General features: G+C 40.9%; 1 protein-coding gene across 1 annotated transcript in view; it reads left to right on the top strand.

Moving 5' to 3' along the window:
* Window positions 1–16,688, top strand: part of LOC138810636 (RING finger protein 150-like) — a 139,921-nt gene that overhangs the window by 70,597 nt on the left and 52,636 nt on the right. The window contains exons 4-6 of the mRNA XM_069997796.1: window positions 4,356–4,606; window positions 8,479–8,550; window positions 9,939–10,021. Coding sequence (XP_069853897.1) covers window positions 4,356–4,606; window positions 8,479–8,550; window positions 9,939–10,021 — 406 coding nt within the window. The remainder of the gene's footprint in view (window positions 1–4,355; window positions 4,607–8,478; window positions 8,551–9,938; window positions 10,022–16,688) is intronic.

The raw sequence follows: 16,688 nt of genomic DNA, 5'->3' as shown, positions 1-16,688 counted from the left end.
GCATGGTTAGTGGTGAAGAACAGAATAATTCTGGGAACCAAAGAGACAACCACATCCAGACCTGGGGCCACCTCAGAAACAGCTAAGCCCTCACTACCTATGATAAGATTAAATCACTGCAGCTGGTGATGGTCTTTGCTGAAGGCACATCCAATAGGCTACAGGGAAGTACCCTGTTTGTTTGTTTTTTAATGCCATATAAAACTGCCAATTAATTATTTTTTTTTTTTGTCAGTAGTGGGGCTTGAACTCTGGGCCTGGGTGCTGTCCCTCAGCTCTTCAGCTCAAAGCTAGCACTCTACCACTTGAGCCACAGCACCACTTCTGGTTTTCTGGTGGTTAATTGGGGATAAGAGTCTCAAGGACTTTCCTTCCCCAGGCTGACTTTGAACTGCAATCCTCAGATCTCAGGCTCCTGAGTTACTAGGATTACAGGCGTGAGCCACCGGCACCCGGCCAATTAATATTTTAAGCATGTGGAATACTGTGGGATGTGTAGCGCCCGCAGTATGGTTTTGCTGTTGTCTCCAACATGTAAAAAGACAGTTGGAAATAGACTTGGGGAGTTCAATTTTCCCATCACTGGATTCCCACGTAAAAGGCCTCTGCATGATAAGGTGTACCCCGACTTCCAGATAGTCCAGTGAGCTGAATAACAGTGGATCTTAAGAAAGGAAGAGTAGAGAAGAGGTGGCACTGGTCATGCGTATTCAAAAATACATATCTTGAGGCAGAAAGAAGTAATAACACTTCGCATTTACATGGTACTTTACAGTTTTTATAATTATTTCACACATTACTTGAGAGTCCATGATAATCCAGAGCTGACAAATATTTAAATTTCAGTCGCTTTCAAGTGCATATATACAAAATAATCTACAAATGGAACAAAAGTTTTTCTTGAAATCACCTATATCCTAAAGAGCCAACAGCAAGACAATCACAAACAGGGATGGGGGCGGGGGAGGAATGCAGAAGACTGAAATTGAGTTCTGATCCCATGAATTCAGAAAAGGCTGGCCACACACTGACCAAGATGCATAGGGAAGGATGGGCTTACAGGCTCTGCGTAATATCTACGACTCTTCTGGTTTTGCAAGTGTTTTTTTTTTTTTTTAATGCAGTGTTTGAACAACCTGGCTTGAATTTACACGTAGAGGTTTTCCTGGTTCTTAAACATTCTTTGTCTCTGTGAACTTTTGTTCTGATTTCTTACTTACCTGCAAAGACAAGGTGAAATAGAACCAAAGAAGGTGCTCCATGGCTAAAGGAAGCACTGAAATCTAGAGATGCTCCCACTTTTTCTGGGACCTGCTTTTTCTAGACCTGCTCCCAGGTCTACAATTGTATCTACCTTTCCATCACCAGAACTAAAACCTAATTATAAGTATTAAAATGAACAAGGTTGAGGTTGAGATGAACAGAATCACCCCACTCCTGGGTTTTTCTTCTTCAACAAATATATATTAGAGGCTCAACAGTGTTACAGATGGGACTGGGTGTATGGCTCAAGTGGTAGAGTGCCTGCTTCGCCAGCACAGGGTCCTGAGTTCAATCCCTAGTACCTCCAAAACAAAGTGCTACAGACATCTCAAATCTAAGCATTTAAGTTTTTTTAAAAAGTGTTTTAGGATAGTTAATTGTTCTTTTCTCTACAGAGGAAGTGTTTTCTCAAGTCCCTGATAACAGAAACTGAGCAATTTAAAGGTTTCTGGAGATCAAAATTCGATTGCCTGTTTTTTTTTTAATGTCAACAGAGGTTTTAAATATGCTGTCCAATTGTAGAGACCCACTCTTAACTCTTAGACTCTGTGGTTTGTCAAGTGTATGTGCGTGGTAGCAAAACTATAGAGTGAGGACTGGGGAAATGGTGAGGAAGCAATTTCAGCTACCAGACAGGAAACAGGCTAAAAGCTCCAAGACTCAAGAGCCTGGACCCGGTTCAGCAGAAGATGGGACAGAGGTCAAACTCACAAAAAATAAACAAGGTACAAGATAGGCCTGACATTTTCATTTCAAAAAACAAATCTCAATTTTGTTATGTTATTTTTGCCTATCATAAATGTCTGTGTGCATATATAACAATATATATAGAGAGAGATCTCTCTCTCTCTATATATATATATATAGCTATACACACATATGTGTGCATCATTCTAATCTCTCTTCTTCCAATCCATTGTAAGATATATATATATATATATATATATATATAGGTATATATATATATATATATATATATATATATATATATAAAATGTTGTTATGAAATCACTTGGATTTGTTTGAGATTTAAATGCAGAAATTCAACAAGCTATTTTAAATGAGTGCTTCTATGTTCTTGCATGGAGATAAACATTTAAATACAAGTACCCAAATTGGGAGCTATTAAGGAATATATTAATGGGATTTGTCTACTGAAATAAATAATAAAATTATGCATGTCTAAGAATAAGAATCCTCATAATGGCCCCCAAAATACTGCCCACAAAAACAATCTAATTCTAGAGCTTTCAATGACTGTGTCTAATGAATATGCATAGGCACTAAATGAAATGAGAGCTTACAATTCTCTCATTACCTAAATAGCTGCAGCACTGGGGTGAACTTCCCCAGGCTAGACTAGTCCAGTGTACAAAGGAGATCATGTTTCTGTAGAATCTAAACCTGCCAGCAGCCTTAATCCCTTGCAAAACCCCAGACCACATGAGCCGCTGGCCAAAGTAAACACAAAAGGAAAAGGAGCGGCAGGATTCGATAAAGTTGGAATTTGAGCCATCAATTTAAGTATTTCTCCAAAACAAAACAACCCAAACAGTCACTGACTTTATGATTTTAAGTGGGACCAATGTAGGAAATCTCAAAATACACACAAGATGTATTACACAGCCACTTTTGTATATAGCGGGCTTGTTTAATGATAGAAAAGTATTTCATAATGAGAAATAAAGAGTGCTAATGTGGTTAGCTTTGGAAGTAGTTAGCCACAGTGAAACACTACCAAGACTATAAGACTGAAAACCTGAATAGAGACCAAAGTAAAGGGAAGCCCCCCGTAGCTTCTGAAACACTTGCAGCACCCTGAGCAAACATGGGCTGACCAACTGCAGGACGAGCGGAAGCCAACTGTAAACAACTGTCGCTGGGTTTCATTTTATTCTGTGTCTGCAAAGTGCCAGTTTCAGATCATCTCCCTTCAAACTGTGGTCCCTTCAAATGGCGGGTTATTTCCACACGGGTGTGGGGCTGCATGCCCTTACTGTTTCACGTCTTCTCTTGTGGGTTTGATCTGAGCTGACCCCTGGACACCCATAAAGAACCTAGCATTGTCTCCTGCGTAGCAGGCTGGTAACAGGTTCGGTTGCTTCAAGTGTCACGTTCTTACAAAAGGACCCCAAGTAGAGACCTTAGGACTCCTTACCCAGAGGCTACCCTGTGAATGGTGTACAAATCCCCATAACTCAGACTTTAAGAAACGTGCTGCTGGTTTTAAATTGTGTGGTGAACGAGGCAGCGTAGTGGGAATATGTGAGAAAGGGGAGGTAAAACAGCCCTGGAATTATCTACCCTACATCTTCCCTTTGCTTAGTATGGGGTCACAAAACTGTTTCCCTTAAATTAGGTAAAATAAGCAGAAAGTAGCTCCAAGAGCATTATTTTAGCTTGGCTAGTCATACCAGAGATCTTTCAGAAAGTCTTTTTCTTTCTTTCTTTTTTTGTGGGGCCTGAAGCCTGAACTCTGGGCCTGGATGCTGTCCCTCAGCTCTTCAGCTCAAGGCAAGCACTCTACCACTTGAACCACAGCACCACCTCTGGCTTTTTCTGCTTATATGGTGCTGAGGATCAAACCCAGGGCTTCATGCATGCAAGGCAAGCGCTCTACCATTGAGCCACCTTCCCAGCCCCAGCCTGTCTTTTTTGGTTGCTTGGGTATCCACCATCAGAGAAAATTGCCTTGACAATGGTATTTGGAACTCTGTGACTGAATGTTCACAGGATCTGTGAGCCTGGAGGGAGGAAGAGAGAGAGAACCAGGCAGGTAGCGTAATAATAGGTGTTTTACCCTTTGCCCTCCTGGAGGACCCGAAGACTACAACATGTAGCTGAGCACTTGGTTCTTTGTGGGGTAAGCCAGGCTCAGCACATAGTGATATGGAAGAGTAGCTTCATCCTGGCCTTACTGGTGCCAAGGTCATGAATCCCATTTTGGTGTTTTGGTGTGGACAAGAGAAAAGCTTCCTAAGGTAGCTGAAGGAAAATGGGATCTGATGTTCTCAGCCTGGCCTAGGATTCTCAGAAGCAGTGTCATCCTTTGTGAGCCCGGACACTTTTTACGATGAGCCCTCTTGCCACAGGTGTGGAAGACATTGTGGCCATAATGATCCCCGAGCCAAAGGGGAAGGAGCTAGTGAGCCTGCTGGAAAGGAATGTCACGGTGACCATGTACATCACCATCGGGACCCGGAACTTGCAGAAATACGTGAGCCGCACTTCGGTTGTGTTTGTCTCCATCTCCTTCATTGTCCTGATGATCATTTCCCTCGCATGGCTGGTCTTTTACTATATCCAGAGGTTTCGATACGCAAATGCAAGGGACAGGAGCCAGGTGAGTAGCAAAGTGTTTTAAATAATATATATATATATATATATATATATATATATATATCATAACCTTTAAAAGTTATTGCAAAAGCAATGCATGTCACTGTATAAACTGAAAAAAAATCACAGAAAATGTGTCAAAACAAAGTCAAAACTACCTGCTATTTCCACTTGACAAAAAACACAGCTGGCCGGGGAATAGTTTTTTTCAGATGTCTCTTAAATATCTGTACGTTGATGTCTGACCAGATGTGGTGTGTACAATGGCATTATCGATCCCTCATGTTTACTGCTTTCGGGGGGACATTTATTTAATTAGGCCAAGAATAATGAAGGGAAAAGGGACATGAACCTAGAGCATGCTGATAGCACCAACATAATTTGAAAGAGCCGTAATTATTCTCTTCCAGCACAGCAGGAGAAATAGAGATTTTTCAAAATAAGGCTATTTTTAAAGCGGTTACTTTTGTCTAAAATTGAATATGATGAAAAAGCTATTCCTTTCCATGTATTTGCCACAGCTGCTCACGTGCTACTCCGAGGATTTTTTTTTTCCTATTCTGGGAATATTTTCCGCACATGTAAATGCACATACTTCTGTGTGCGTATACACGTTTGTGTGTTATCTAAACAAAATGAAGGCATGTTTAACTCTTTACTCTTTTCTCTCACTTCATCTTAGCCTCCAAACCAAGATGCTGCCTTCTCATGGCTAAAGACGACATAGCATTCTGTTGCTTGTGTATGTGACATTTATTTAACCACTTCCTATTAACAGACATGTCTTTTATTTTTTATTTTTTATTTTTCTTGTCGGTCATGGTGCTGGAACCTAGGGCCTGGGTACTGTCCTCGAGGGTTTTGTTTTGTTATATTTTTTCTCAAGGCCAGCACTCTACCATTTAGAGCCACATCACCTCCACTTCCCCTTTTTAGGCAGTTAATTGGAGACAAGAGTCTCATGGCCTTTCCTGCCTCAGCTGGCTTCAAATCACTATCCTCAGATCTCAGCCTACTGAGTAGTGAGGATTACACATGTGAGCCACCAGCACCTGGCCAGACATGTTGTCTCCTAAAAAAAAACATTTTCACATGATATGTAGAGTATTTGAAAGTGTATTGTAAATCCTGGAAGTGCAATTTCTAAGGCACAGGAATATGTATTTTAAACTCTAAGAGAGATGCAAAATTATCTGCCAGGAACTGTGGAAACAATTTGTACTTTAACCCATCAGTATCTAGAAATTAGTTTCCCATATTCTCAAAAGAATGTGTTTTAGCTTTTATGCTGTGATTTGCTAACTCAGAAACAGTATCACATTTTTCATTGGAAGAAATGTTAAACATATTCTTAGGCCCGGTAGGAAAGGTGATGTGTCCCTGTGAAATATCTGTTCATACCAGTTGGTTGCTTTTCAGTAAAGTTGTCAGTTATTTTCTTTCTCATCATGATGATTAGCCCTCTTTACAATATAGAATGCAGTTATCTTTTCTTCCAGCTTATTGTTGTTTTTAATTTTATGGTGCATGTGAGCATGAAAACATTTTTGGGTTTTGTGTAGCTAAATTTATCAGTCTTCTGATGTTCCTTTCAAGATTTGTGTAATAAGATTGTCTACATTTTCACATCTTTTTCCACTACATTTTTAGAATTAAGTCTCGGAGAACTTATTTTAGTGTATAGAACAAAACTCTGAATGTACAAAATATATTGTACATGACCTTCCAGAACACTTTCGTGAAGTCTTCCCCATCCAGGAAGCCCGCCTTCTACTCTGCACATGCATAACTCATGTTCCTTTTGTTTCTTGTTGCACACATAGGTGCTCACGTTATTTTGGAACAGAAGAGGTAGTGGGATTTCAGACAAACTTGAACTTTACAGGGAGAGAGAAAGGAGTATGGCAAGTGTCAGCCACCAACACAGAGTAGGCAGAAAAGTGTCTATCTCGTAAAGAATAAGAACTAAAATTACCCCTGAAACTGCTCTAGAAGAACAGGCTGAGCTCCCAGGCTGACAGAAGACACAGGGGAAGGTCACATCTATAACGTGAGCAGTGAGCTGACGCATCGCCTTCCTCTGCGCCACCGCTCACACAGAACAGCGCTGGGATTCAACCCGGGGCACGTGCACAGCATCATCAGCGCCATCCACACAGCCTAGCTCTCCGTCACAGGCTGAGGCGTGATTTCCAACCCTTGGGCTGGGTCTGGGAGAATCCTTTTCATGGAGGAGAACAAGTGAGGATAAGGCGGGAGTCACTCAGAGCCACTAGACTGCATGCCGCTTAGTTTGCCAGCGTCCTTCCTGCACCTAGAACTCAGAACACTTCATTATTTTCTCCTTGGTGATGGGGGTGATGGTGATTAGCACAATTTAAAACAATAGTTTTGCGGGGAAAAGAGGGGTCAGCTATAGTTATCTGATCAGCTGAGATGCCACGTATGCAAACTCGGTTCTGGTGGTGTCATTTGGCAGGAACATGTCCTCCCCCGTCAGAATGGTCACGGCCAACCAATCTGATGACACAAGAGATTAACAGGAGAAAAACACACTGGATTTATTTAGTCACAGTTTCACATGGCACGGAAGCCTCCAAAGACCCAGGAGAAAACTGCCTTTATTCTTGGATTCCGTGTAGAAGCGTGGTTGCACAGTGATCTAGTGATAGACTGGGTAGAGAGGCAAGGCCTGTTTGCGTTATATTGGTTTGGGTTCTCTGGGAAGCATTCCTTCAGTCTGGATGTAGGGCAGGCCCCTTTTGAGATGAGGGTCTTCAAGGGAGAAGGGGGAGTGGTCTTTTGAGGTTTCACAGCTCGTTTGGGAATGAGGGTTCAAATTCTCATGGCTTGCCCTGGAGAAGGGAAATTCCAGTCCCCACGACTCATTTCAGGGTAGGAGAAAGAACTCAGGGAGACACTTTGCTTGTGAGGCTCTTGAGTCTCCTTTGGCCCAAAGAATTCACCCACCAGCCTCTGTATTTTAGGATGTCATTTTTTAAGACCCCATACTGTGTTTTGTGTCTTTGTGTTCCTCATTTCTTTTGGTCTCATCATTTTTTGTTTTGACCACTTTCACTGTATTGCTAACACAGGACATGAAGAGGAAAGTGTATTTTTTCAGTTTCTTAAATATTTACACGGTCACTAATTTATGTGTCTTGGGTTCAACGAAGACCTGTTATTGTTCACCACCCTTGTACTATTTTAATGTATGGTTCTGGTTTAGTTACCTTAAAACAATTCACCTTCACTATTGTTAAGAGACCAGTTACTGGCAAATATTTTTATTGTACTTGTTCAGATCAAATCCATTGAAAAAAATGAAAGTACCAAGATACCCAACTCCTGCCATTTGTTTAATGGAAAAACAAACAAGCAAACAAGCAAAAGGATTGAATCTGTGTTGGTTAGAGAACATCCAGAGAGAAGGGAGGAAGAATCTTCACCTGGGATAGAAGGCTAACTCTCAGCTACAGGGTCTAGGTCTGCTTACAGCCGACTTCAGCCTTCTTCAGCCATTCTGTACTCCACATTTCTGAGAATCACCAGGGAGAGATTTTCTCTTGTGATAGACCTCAGGTTCCGATGCCAACATTCTCCATTTAGGCTTTATGCAAGATTTCAGTTTGAGCAAGGCCTGTAAATTTCCTTTTCCTATGTCCTTGGCGCAGTAAAGAACCCGATGACTGAGCTCCTGCATAGACCCAGGAGAGCTGGTATCACTCTGCCCCATCCCTGCCGGCCAAGGTCCTTAATGTTCATGCCACACGTGCATGATGCCAGAGACAGCTGCCTTGCTTTGCCAAGTGACATCAGAAATGCAGTCCAGAATGGCACGTCTTTATTACTAACAAGTAGCTCTTGGTTTTTCAGCGCCGACTTGGAGATGCAGCAAAGAAAGCCATCAGCAAGCTCCAAGTCAGAACCATCAAGAAAGGTGACAAGGTAATGGCCTCTTCCTTTCAATCAAAACAAATAAAAAGAATTTCTTTTTAATGAAAAGGTATTCAAAGAAGGGGTAGGAAAGAAGGAAATATAGGAAAAATAATTGCATGTAAAAGTTTGCCTATAAATATTTGCTATGTATATGTATTCTCTAACATATTACTTAAAGCAACAGAAAAGCAAGCACGCAATACCATAGACAAAGCCAGGATGGGATTGATGCACAAATGCATCAGTATAAGAGAAACAGGCCTCAAATTTAGCTTCCAGCTTTCTAGCAGCCAATGCCAAAAAGAAAACAAACAAACAAAAAGACAAGGAAACAAAAGCCAATATTCAAACAATTTCATTACCTCAACCCAGTGTCACACAGGTGAAAGCAAAACAGTTACCTCTAGCATTGTGACCCAATAAAGTATTTCCAGGAATCCTTGCAGAAAAGACGGGTTTCTGTGCTGGGCTATGTTCTCCACTTAAGTCTGAGGTTTAAATGCAGGAAGGACATTTTTCTCCCTCTGAGCTTAGTATAGAACTCCAAAGTCATAGCAACAGCCTCTCTCCCTGCAGGATGGTAACATAAAACCAAAGACAACTGCCAGTCTTGAGGAAGACTAAAAAGGCAATGTGGTCCCAGCCCGCAGCCCTTCGAGGCCGCTGAGCCCCCAGAGAAGCTTAGAGGAATGAGTTTGGAACAGCATGTGGGTTTAGGGCTCCTTAGAGCATTCCCAACCCCTGTTTATGACGTGTCTCCAGCATGAATCACCGATCTTTCTCACAGATGATGTGCTGTCATTGGTTTGTTTGTTTACCCATATGAAAACACGTTGGATTTAATGAGACAAAATTTATCTGAAAGAATTACCAAATTTAGAATTAACATTTTGGTCATTATTTTTCCCCACGTAAAAAAAAAGAAAAGAAAAAAAGAATAGCAAAAGTGCAAGGACCGTTCTGTGAGTAATAAATAAAAAGATCTGAAAGCATATATGTATACTTAGAAAAATTAGGACTTTTTTGTTTCTCTTTACATTTCTTTTTATACCTTAGATTCAAAAGGAATAGGTGGATTAAATGTCATTCAGGTGCTTCTCCATAAACGTTGTTTCTGACCCTTGGGGTTTTGGTATGTCATATCTCATTGTGATTGGTAGCACTGTTGGGAATTCTACACGACAAGATGGTTTCGCTCACAGGAGTGCTGAAGTGGAATCCAGAAAGAAAACATGGCGCTCAAAAGGAAACCAAGCCGATAGTAAATTATTGATTAAGAAAATTGGCAGGAGACCTGTTGAAAGCTCCTGCTGCAGACCAGCTCTGCTTCATTTTCTGTAGCTGTTGACCCGAGGACCAAAGCTCACGTCAGGCTCATCCGGCTGCTTCCCTTTCAGGAAACTGAGTCCGATTTTGACAACTGCGCTGTGTGCATTGAAGGGTACAAGCCCAACGATGTGGTCAGAATCCTGCCCTGCCGGTGAGTCCCGGGGTGCCAGGCTGTGTGCCTGGGCATGTGTGCAGAGGGCCCCTACCTTGCTGGTCTAGCCTTTTGACGATCGTGTTGCAAGCATGCAGAACACCACCGCTTTTTGTGGAATCTTGTAAATGTCTGTCTCTGGAAATTAGAAATATTTTTTCTAATCCATTCTACATCAAAGCAAGTAGCAAACAAACCTCTTGAGAAAGAATACAATGATGGTGTCCAGGTGTGAGTTTTCTTGAAGAATAGCTTGCCAAGATGTTCTGATCAGTTTTGGTTCTGATTAAAGTAGCACTCACTCATGCTGTGTTACAAAACAATATACTCTCTGTTTTGTGAACAAAGAGCTCAGCATTCAGTATATGGACAGGAATAAGTAGGAAGCCAAAGGCAGATTCCATGTCTCATAACTTCCTTCTTTTTTATTACTAATAGAAGGAGAATGTGATAGTCACCTTCTCCCCTTGCCAAATTCTGGAATCTAAACCAAAACATCAGTACGTACTGTTGGGAAAACTCCTAAACAGTTGTCATATAACCCTAAGTCTTCTTCCTGACTGAAATTCACGGTTAAAGCTGCCTGGATTCTTTTTAAATTGTTGAAATTCAATAAATATGAACACTTCCATTAAGCCAAGTATTTTCAAATTACATAAAAGCTATCCTCCACTCAGATCCCTTCTAGTATTTTTACATCTGTGCAAGGATCCTAAAAATAAAATAAAACTGTGTTTTGATGAGAAGTTCTTCAAGAGAAAGATTGGCTGTAGCAATTCTTAGAAAATTCAAAAGTAAATGAAGCAGAAACAAGGATGACTAAAAATAGAAAAGAAATCCACTGGTTCCTTAAACTAATGTAAATTTCAGATCTTTATTAGACATACAAAAGGAATAACATGTGCCTTTAGGGGCAGTTTAATAATCTCCAAATGACAAAAATAAGAATAACAAAGAACTGAACACTCAAACAGGAAAGAGGACAGATCTTCCTTGAAATTCTCCTAGGCAAATTGATCCTGAGGAAAATGGGGATAGTAAATAGTATGGTCCACTCTCCTTAGTTTATAGGTAGCTGACTGTCTCTAAGACAGGACTTTAGGTATGGTCCGTGGAGTGTTGGTAGAGTCTGTGTGTGCAGCCATTCTGTGAACTTTCTTTCTAGACATTACACTGACTGTTTAGCAATGACTTCTAGAAACGTTGGCAAAGCACGGAAAGCCTGTGGACCACTGCCTTCAACACTGCAGTGTTTTCATCAAGATCTATAAAGCCTTGTGGTCATAAGCAAGTCATATGTTTCCCTTTACTTTCCTACTAAGAGATAATTTAGAGTCTTATGAGGCTTTCACTAATAAGAAAAAAATAGCCACATCCAATAGCAGTGAAGTAGTTGTTTCTCTTGAGAATCTAGAAAATTTTCCAAATGCAACCAAGAAAAATCTATCTGTCTAGATAGTTATGTATATGTGTATATATATGCAGATATATACATACATATATATATGTATATATGTATGTTTGTGGCTGGATACTGTGGCCCATGTCTATAATCAAGTTACTTGAGAGGCAGAGAGCAGGAAAACTGTTATGTTGAGTCTAGCCCAGGCAAAAAGTTAGTGAGACCCCATCTCAACAAATAAACTAGTGGTGGTACTTGTCCATCAACTACCTATAAAACATAAACAGGAGAATCTCAGTCCAAGATTATCCTCAGGCAAAGAACAGAAGACCCTATCCAGAAAAATAACTAAAGGAAAGATAAGGCTGTTTTGTAAGACCATGAGTTCAAACCCTAGTACAGCCAAGAAAACAATACTTTACCCCTACAACCCATGCAGTATGAAATCATTCATTCATTGAAGGCACTGTAATGAATTAATTCCATATGACCACAAAGAATGCTGGAAGTTGCACAATAGCCATGCCAGAGTTGTGCCACAGTGTAACTTACCATGCCCTAGTCTGCAAAGTGACCCCATTTCAATTTTAATTATGACAAATTACATAGCTTTAGCAATCCTCACATTTTTATATTGGACCTAACTCCTTTCACAGTATACTATTTTAGAAGAATAAAACTCTAACAATGACCATGAGAAAGAAAACTTTCAGAACTTTAATTTTATCAACACGAGCACTTATCCAAGCTAGTACAGCATGGCTCAGGCTCCTCTTTTCTCACATGATTAATGAATTCTTGGCTCATTCCTGTCCAGCTATTTTTATTTCCTTATTTTGGATCCTGCTGTAAGTAGCAAAATACATCAGGCATTACTGAAACCAGATCATAATCAACTTACCGGGTTATAATCAATTACTGTTTGATCGCATACTAGCCCCCTATACATACTCTCTGAGTTCTCCATGCATTTCTTTTCCTGGATGAGATTAAAATCAGGGTATTTCTTTGCCTGTTGCTGTTTCTCCCAGATAGTTTGCACTAATGGATGTTATCCAACAAATGCGGTGGTGTTTGCTTTTGCTGGATAATTTCTTCTAGTGTATTATTAAACTTTTGCTTCTATGAACATCCTAGACTCTTTTTCCAATTGTTTCCAGGCTTACTCACCCAAGAATTCTTTGCATCTCCTCCTTTAATACTTTGTTCTGTGGCCTTACAGCCCCTGACCTTCTCCTCTCTTATCATTTAGAAATCACTCCAGATGACCCAGATGTGTATTCATTTGTACCATGACTCTTCAAAAAAGTTCTGTTGTTAGTCTTTGTCAGAAATCCCTGCACATATGATGATAAACTGGTATCATGTAGTACGAACCCTCTTGTCTTGACATGGTGGTTATTGAAGGTGATTCATGTACATATACACCCTGCATTTCTACACCCCCCCCCCCATTCTTCCTTTTCCTGGGCCTTCTATTGCATCAGAAGATGAGGTTCTCTCAGATTGGGCCGGGCTCTGTGCACACACTGCAAGAGATCTGGCATGGCACGTACAGCACGTAGGCACCCAATTCACGTAGCATGGGCAGGTCTGACTTCCGTGGTTTGGCCTTGATCCTAATGTACCACTAAGACATTTTCCAAGAATTGTTGGTTTTGCTGCATCATAGAGATGCTAAAAAAAAATGCACTAGACTGTGTTTTCAGGAGGGATTTTTATATCTTGCGCTAGTGTATGTGATTATACATTTTAGCCATCAAAAGCTGTGTTACTGAAGCTGACTGTCTTCTTTTGTCTGGAGAATAAGTTGGGCCTGGAGTTTTTTCCATGGCTTTCATCTTTTGGGGGCATTTTTGTGCCTCAATGAGCGCTCACTCCCTTCTGTCTGAGTGCCTGATTTCAAATTCAGAAAGAAGGTGAATTCTTTGGGCAGGCCAAAGGGACATAACGTCGTGTGTGTGTGTGTGTGTGTGTGTGTGTGTGTGTGTGTGTGTGTGTGTGTGTGTGTGTGTGTGTGTGTGTGTGTGTGTGTGTGTGTGTGTGTGTGTGTGTGTGTGTGTGTGTGTGTGTGTGTGTGTGTGTGTGTGTGTGTGTGCGCACACATATATGCTACTACTGGGACTTGAACTAAGATCTCAGCCTCCTAGATAGCTGGAATTACAGGTGTGAGCCACTGGTAGCTGGCTCCATATTTGATAAGCTTAAAGGCAAAATAATATATGTATTCTTTTCTACCTAGTGCCCATAATTTTTTTTCATATCACTACAGCCCTATTACTAATTGTGGAAATATTAGTTTCTTCTGTCTTTTTCTTTGATGTGGTGAAGTCTCCCTAATTGAGAAAAACTTTAGAATTATCTACTAGTCTACTGTTGATAAAATTGTTAGTAATGGGATGCTTCTTTTTGAACAACAGATATGTGTTTTAGTCGGTCATGGGGCTTGAACTCAGGGCCTGGGTCCTGTCCTTGAGCTCTTTTGCTCAAGGCTAGCACTCTTCCACTGTGAGCCAAAGCTTCTCTTTTAGTTTTTGAGTGATTATTTAGAGATAAGAGTCTCACGAGGACTTTTCTACACAGGCTGGCTTCTAACCATGAACCTCAGATTGCAGCATCCTGAGTAGCTAGGATTACAGGTGTGAGTCTGTTGTCTGTGCCTGGCAACAACAGGTATGTTATAGGAATTTTGTACCAGAAATAGTGGGTGGTACCAGAAACGAAAGGACAAATGGTATGTTCCACGTTCTCTACAGAGAATAATTGAATAGGAAAGGCAGGAGTTATAATACAGAGTCAGAGTAGAGAATGAAACATGAAACAGTAATAATAACATATTTTTTTAAATTAGCAGAACTAGTACCAGGCACAAGGAATTGAGAAAATGCTTCACAGACAAAAACAATACCTTCCTGTTTCATAGTTTCATTGGTCCTTTATATGCTGTGGAAAATTGGTGAAATGTTGAACTAGCTCCTAACTCCTTCTTTGAAGTAACTACTGCCAACATGTATTTCCTTCCTTTATACGAATGCTTTGTTGTGTCCTTCCTTCCTTTTATTTCTCATGCCCTTTTTGACATCCCATTCTTTCAAAGATCATTATAAGAATTTGATAGAAATGGTACTAGATTCTTCATGGCTCCCTTGGACGCTGAAGCTGTGGCCAGTGCTGATGATGCTCTTACTCAAATAACTCAACCAAAGGCCCCTGGGGTGGTACACTGTGCAGACGCTTCACTTGAAGGGTCTTTGCATGATGTGACTGGAATTTTTCCCTGAGTTAAAACAGGGAAGTGTCTGGTCCTCCAGGAGTGTACTTCTTCAGACCCCACTGGTGGGGGTGGCTGTTCACAGCGCACCATCCTACCCACTGTGGAAGAAGAGAAGTTTGCCCATCTCAGTGCTGCCATTTGCGTATGTGGCTAGTAGAAGTCTTGTGTCCTGATGACTCGTTATGATCAGAGCTGGATCACAAATAAAATTCTCTAAGGCTCAAGCTATTCTTTGGGTGTGATCTCCCCAACATTTACTTGGTTCACAGATCACTGGCACTCACTCTTTTGTGTGTGTATTTCCTTAGAGTTTGTAAACAGTGGGTCCTGACGGGACTCTGAACAGTAGCGTTGTTGAAGTTGCCTAGGTGTTATCAGACCTCTAACTCCCATCCCAGAGGACCGGACACCATCTCCCCTCCCGGAGAAGCAGCTCTGGAGACACCTAGTGGACGCTGCGTGGGGAGCAGCAGTGGAGCCATATGCAAAGCTTTCTCAACAAGCAGGCGTCCTAAGGCTCTGAGTGACTTACCCGTCAAAGACCCAGCCTTCTCCAGATGGAATTAGTAAGATTTCCAGAGCTCATATGAGAGAGAACTCGGAGCTTGCAGCAAACGTACCTGTCCAACAGTGACTTGTGTCCAGCCAATGCCTTGGTAGACTATTCGGTATTTCCCAGAGCCTCTCCTCGTCTTTACTGGATACTTCCACCAAGCCCACCTTAGCAGATTATCACCACCCTGTCCTGTCCCAAAATTTCCTTGAGATTTGTATGTCACGATTCCTTAGTGACAAAAAAGTCAACACCAGGGGCTGGGAAGGTGGCTCAGTGGTAGAGCGCTTGCCTCGCATACCTGAGGCCCTGGGTTCAATTCCTCAGCACCACATAAGCAGAAAAAGTCAGAAGTGGTGCTGTGGCTCAAATGGTAGAACACTAGCCCTGAGCTGAAGAGCTGAGGGACAGCACCCAGGCCCAGAGTTCAAGCTCAATACCAACCAAAAACAAAAAGCAACACCAAAGCTGGACTCAGAAGCTCGTTTATGAACTTCTCTCCGCAGGGAGGAGCTAGTGCTTGGCCATACTCCCTGACAGCTAACACCTGATCGTAGAAAAATAATAACCCGAGGTAACAATGCACATCTTTGAATATAATCAAAAGTACTAAAAAATAGACACTATCCCCTTAAGACCTATAAACCCAGAGAGCACTTTGATTTAAGATGAGTTAAATGGACTGAATGCCTGTGAGGAGAGAAAAGCTTAACGTCTTTAGAAGTGAAAGATCTTTGTTAAATGCTGTAGTGTGATCAGGATTCCGATTATGAGACCTATACCTCGTGAAGTACAAACAAGGAAAGCCTTTCTAGCTGGGCAGACATGGCCTCACCTGACTTTTACCCTGCTTGATTGGGAACAGCCTTTTTCTAAGATCCTCTTTTTGATGAGAAGGATGGTTATCAGTTGTATTCTTCACCTTTGACTTATTCTTTCATTCATGTTATAGGAATTATGTTATAGACCATTCTATGTTTAAATGTTTATTTATAGATGTGGTACTTTTTTTGTCAGTCCTGGGGCTTAAACTCAGGATGCGGTACTTTTAAAAAAATAACTTTTAAGGTTCTTTTACTATTTTGGAAAAATTTTGAAAATATAAAGTTAACAAAAGCAAATCAGCTCATGATTCAGAAAGAATTATTGCTATATTTAATTTGTAATGAATATTTGTTAACAATGCATTATGTTTCTAAATATAGTAGAGTCAAGATATCAATATTTTGGTCCCACTTTCTCAGTTAACAGTAAAGAATAAGCAATTTCCTATAATAATTTTGGAAATTATTAAAAATAATTTAGTACTTACATAAATAATTGGGTTTTTTTTATCCTAATCCTAGTGCTTTATCTCCAGGCCTGGACACCGTCCCTGAGCTTTTGTGCTCAAGGCTAGCATTCTTACCATTAGAGCCACAGCTCTCCTTGTAGCTTT

The sequence above is a fragment of the Dipodomys merriami genome, unplaced genomic scaffold (assembly GCF_024711535.1).
Source record: "Dipodomys merriami isolate MVZ:Mamm:240054 unplaced genomic scaffold, mDipMer1.0.p SCAF_502, whole genome shotgun sequence".
Classification (NCBI taxonomy): domain Eukaryota; kingdom Metazoa; phylum Chordata; class Mammalia; order Rodentia; family Heteromyidae; genus Dipodomys; species Dipodomys merriami.
Note: the sequence above shows the minus strand (reverse complement) of the source record. Positions and strands in the feature narration are given on the sequence as shown.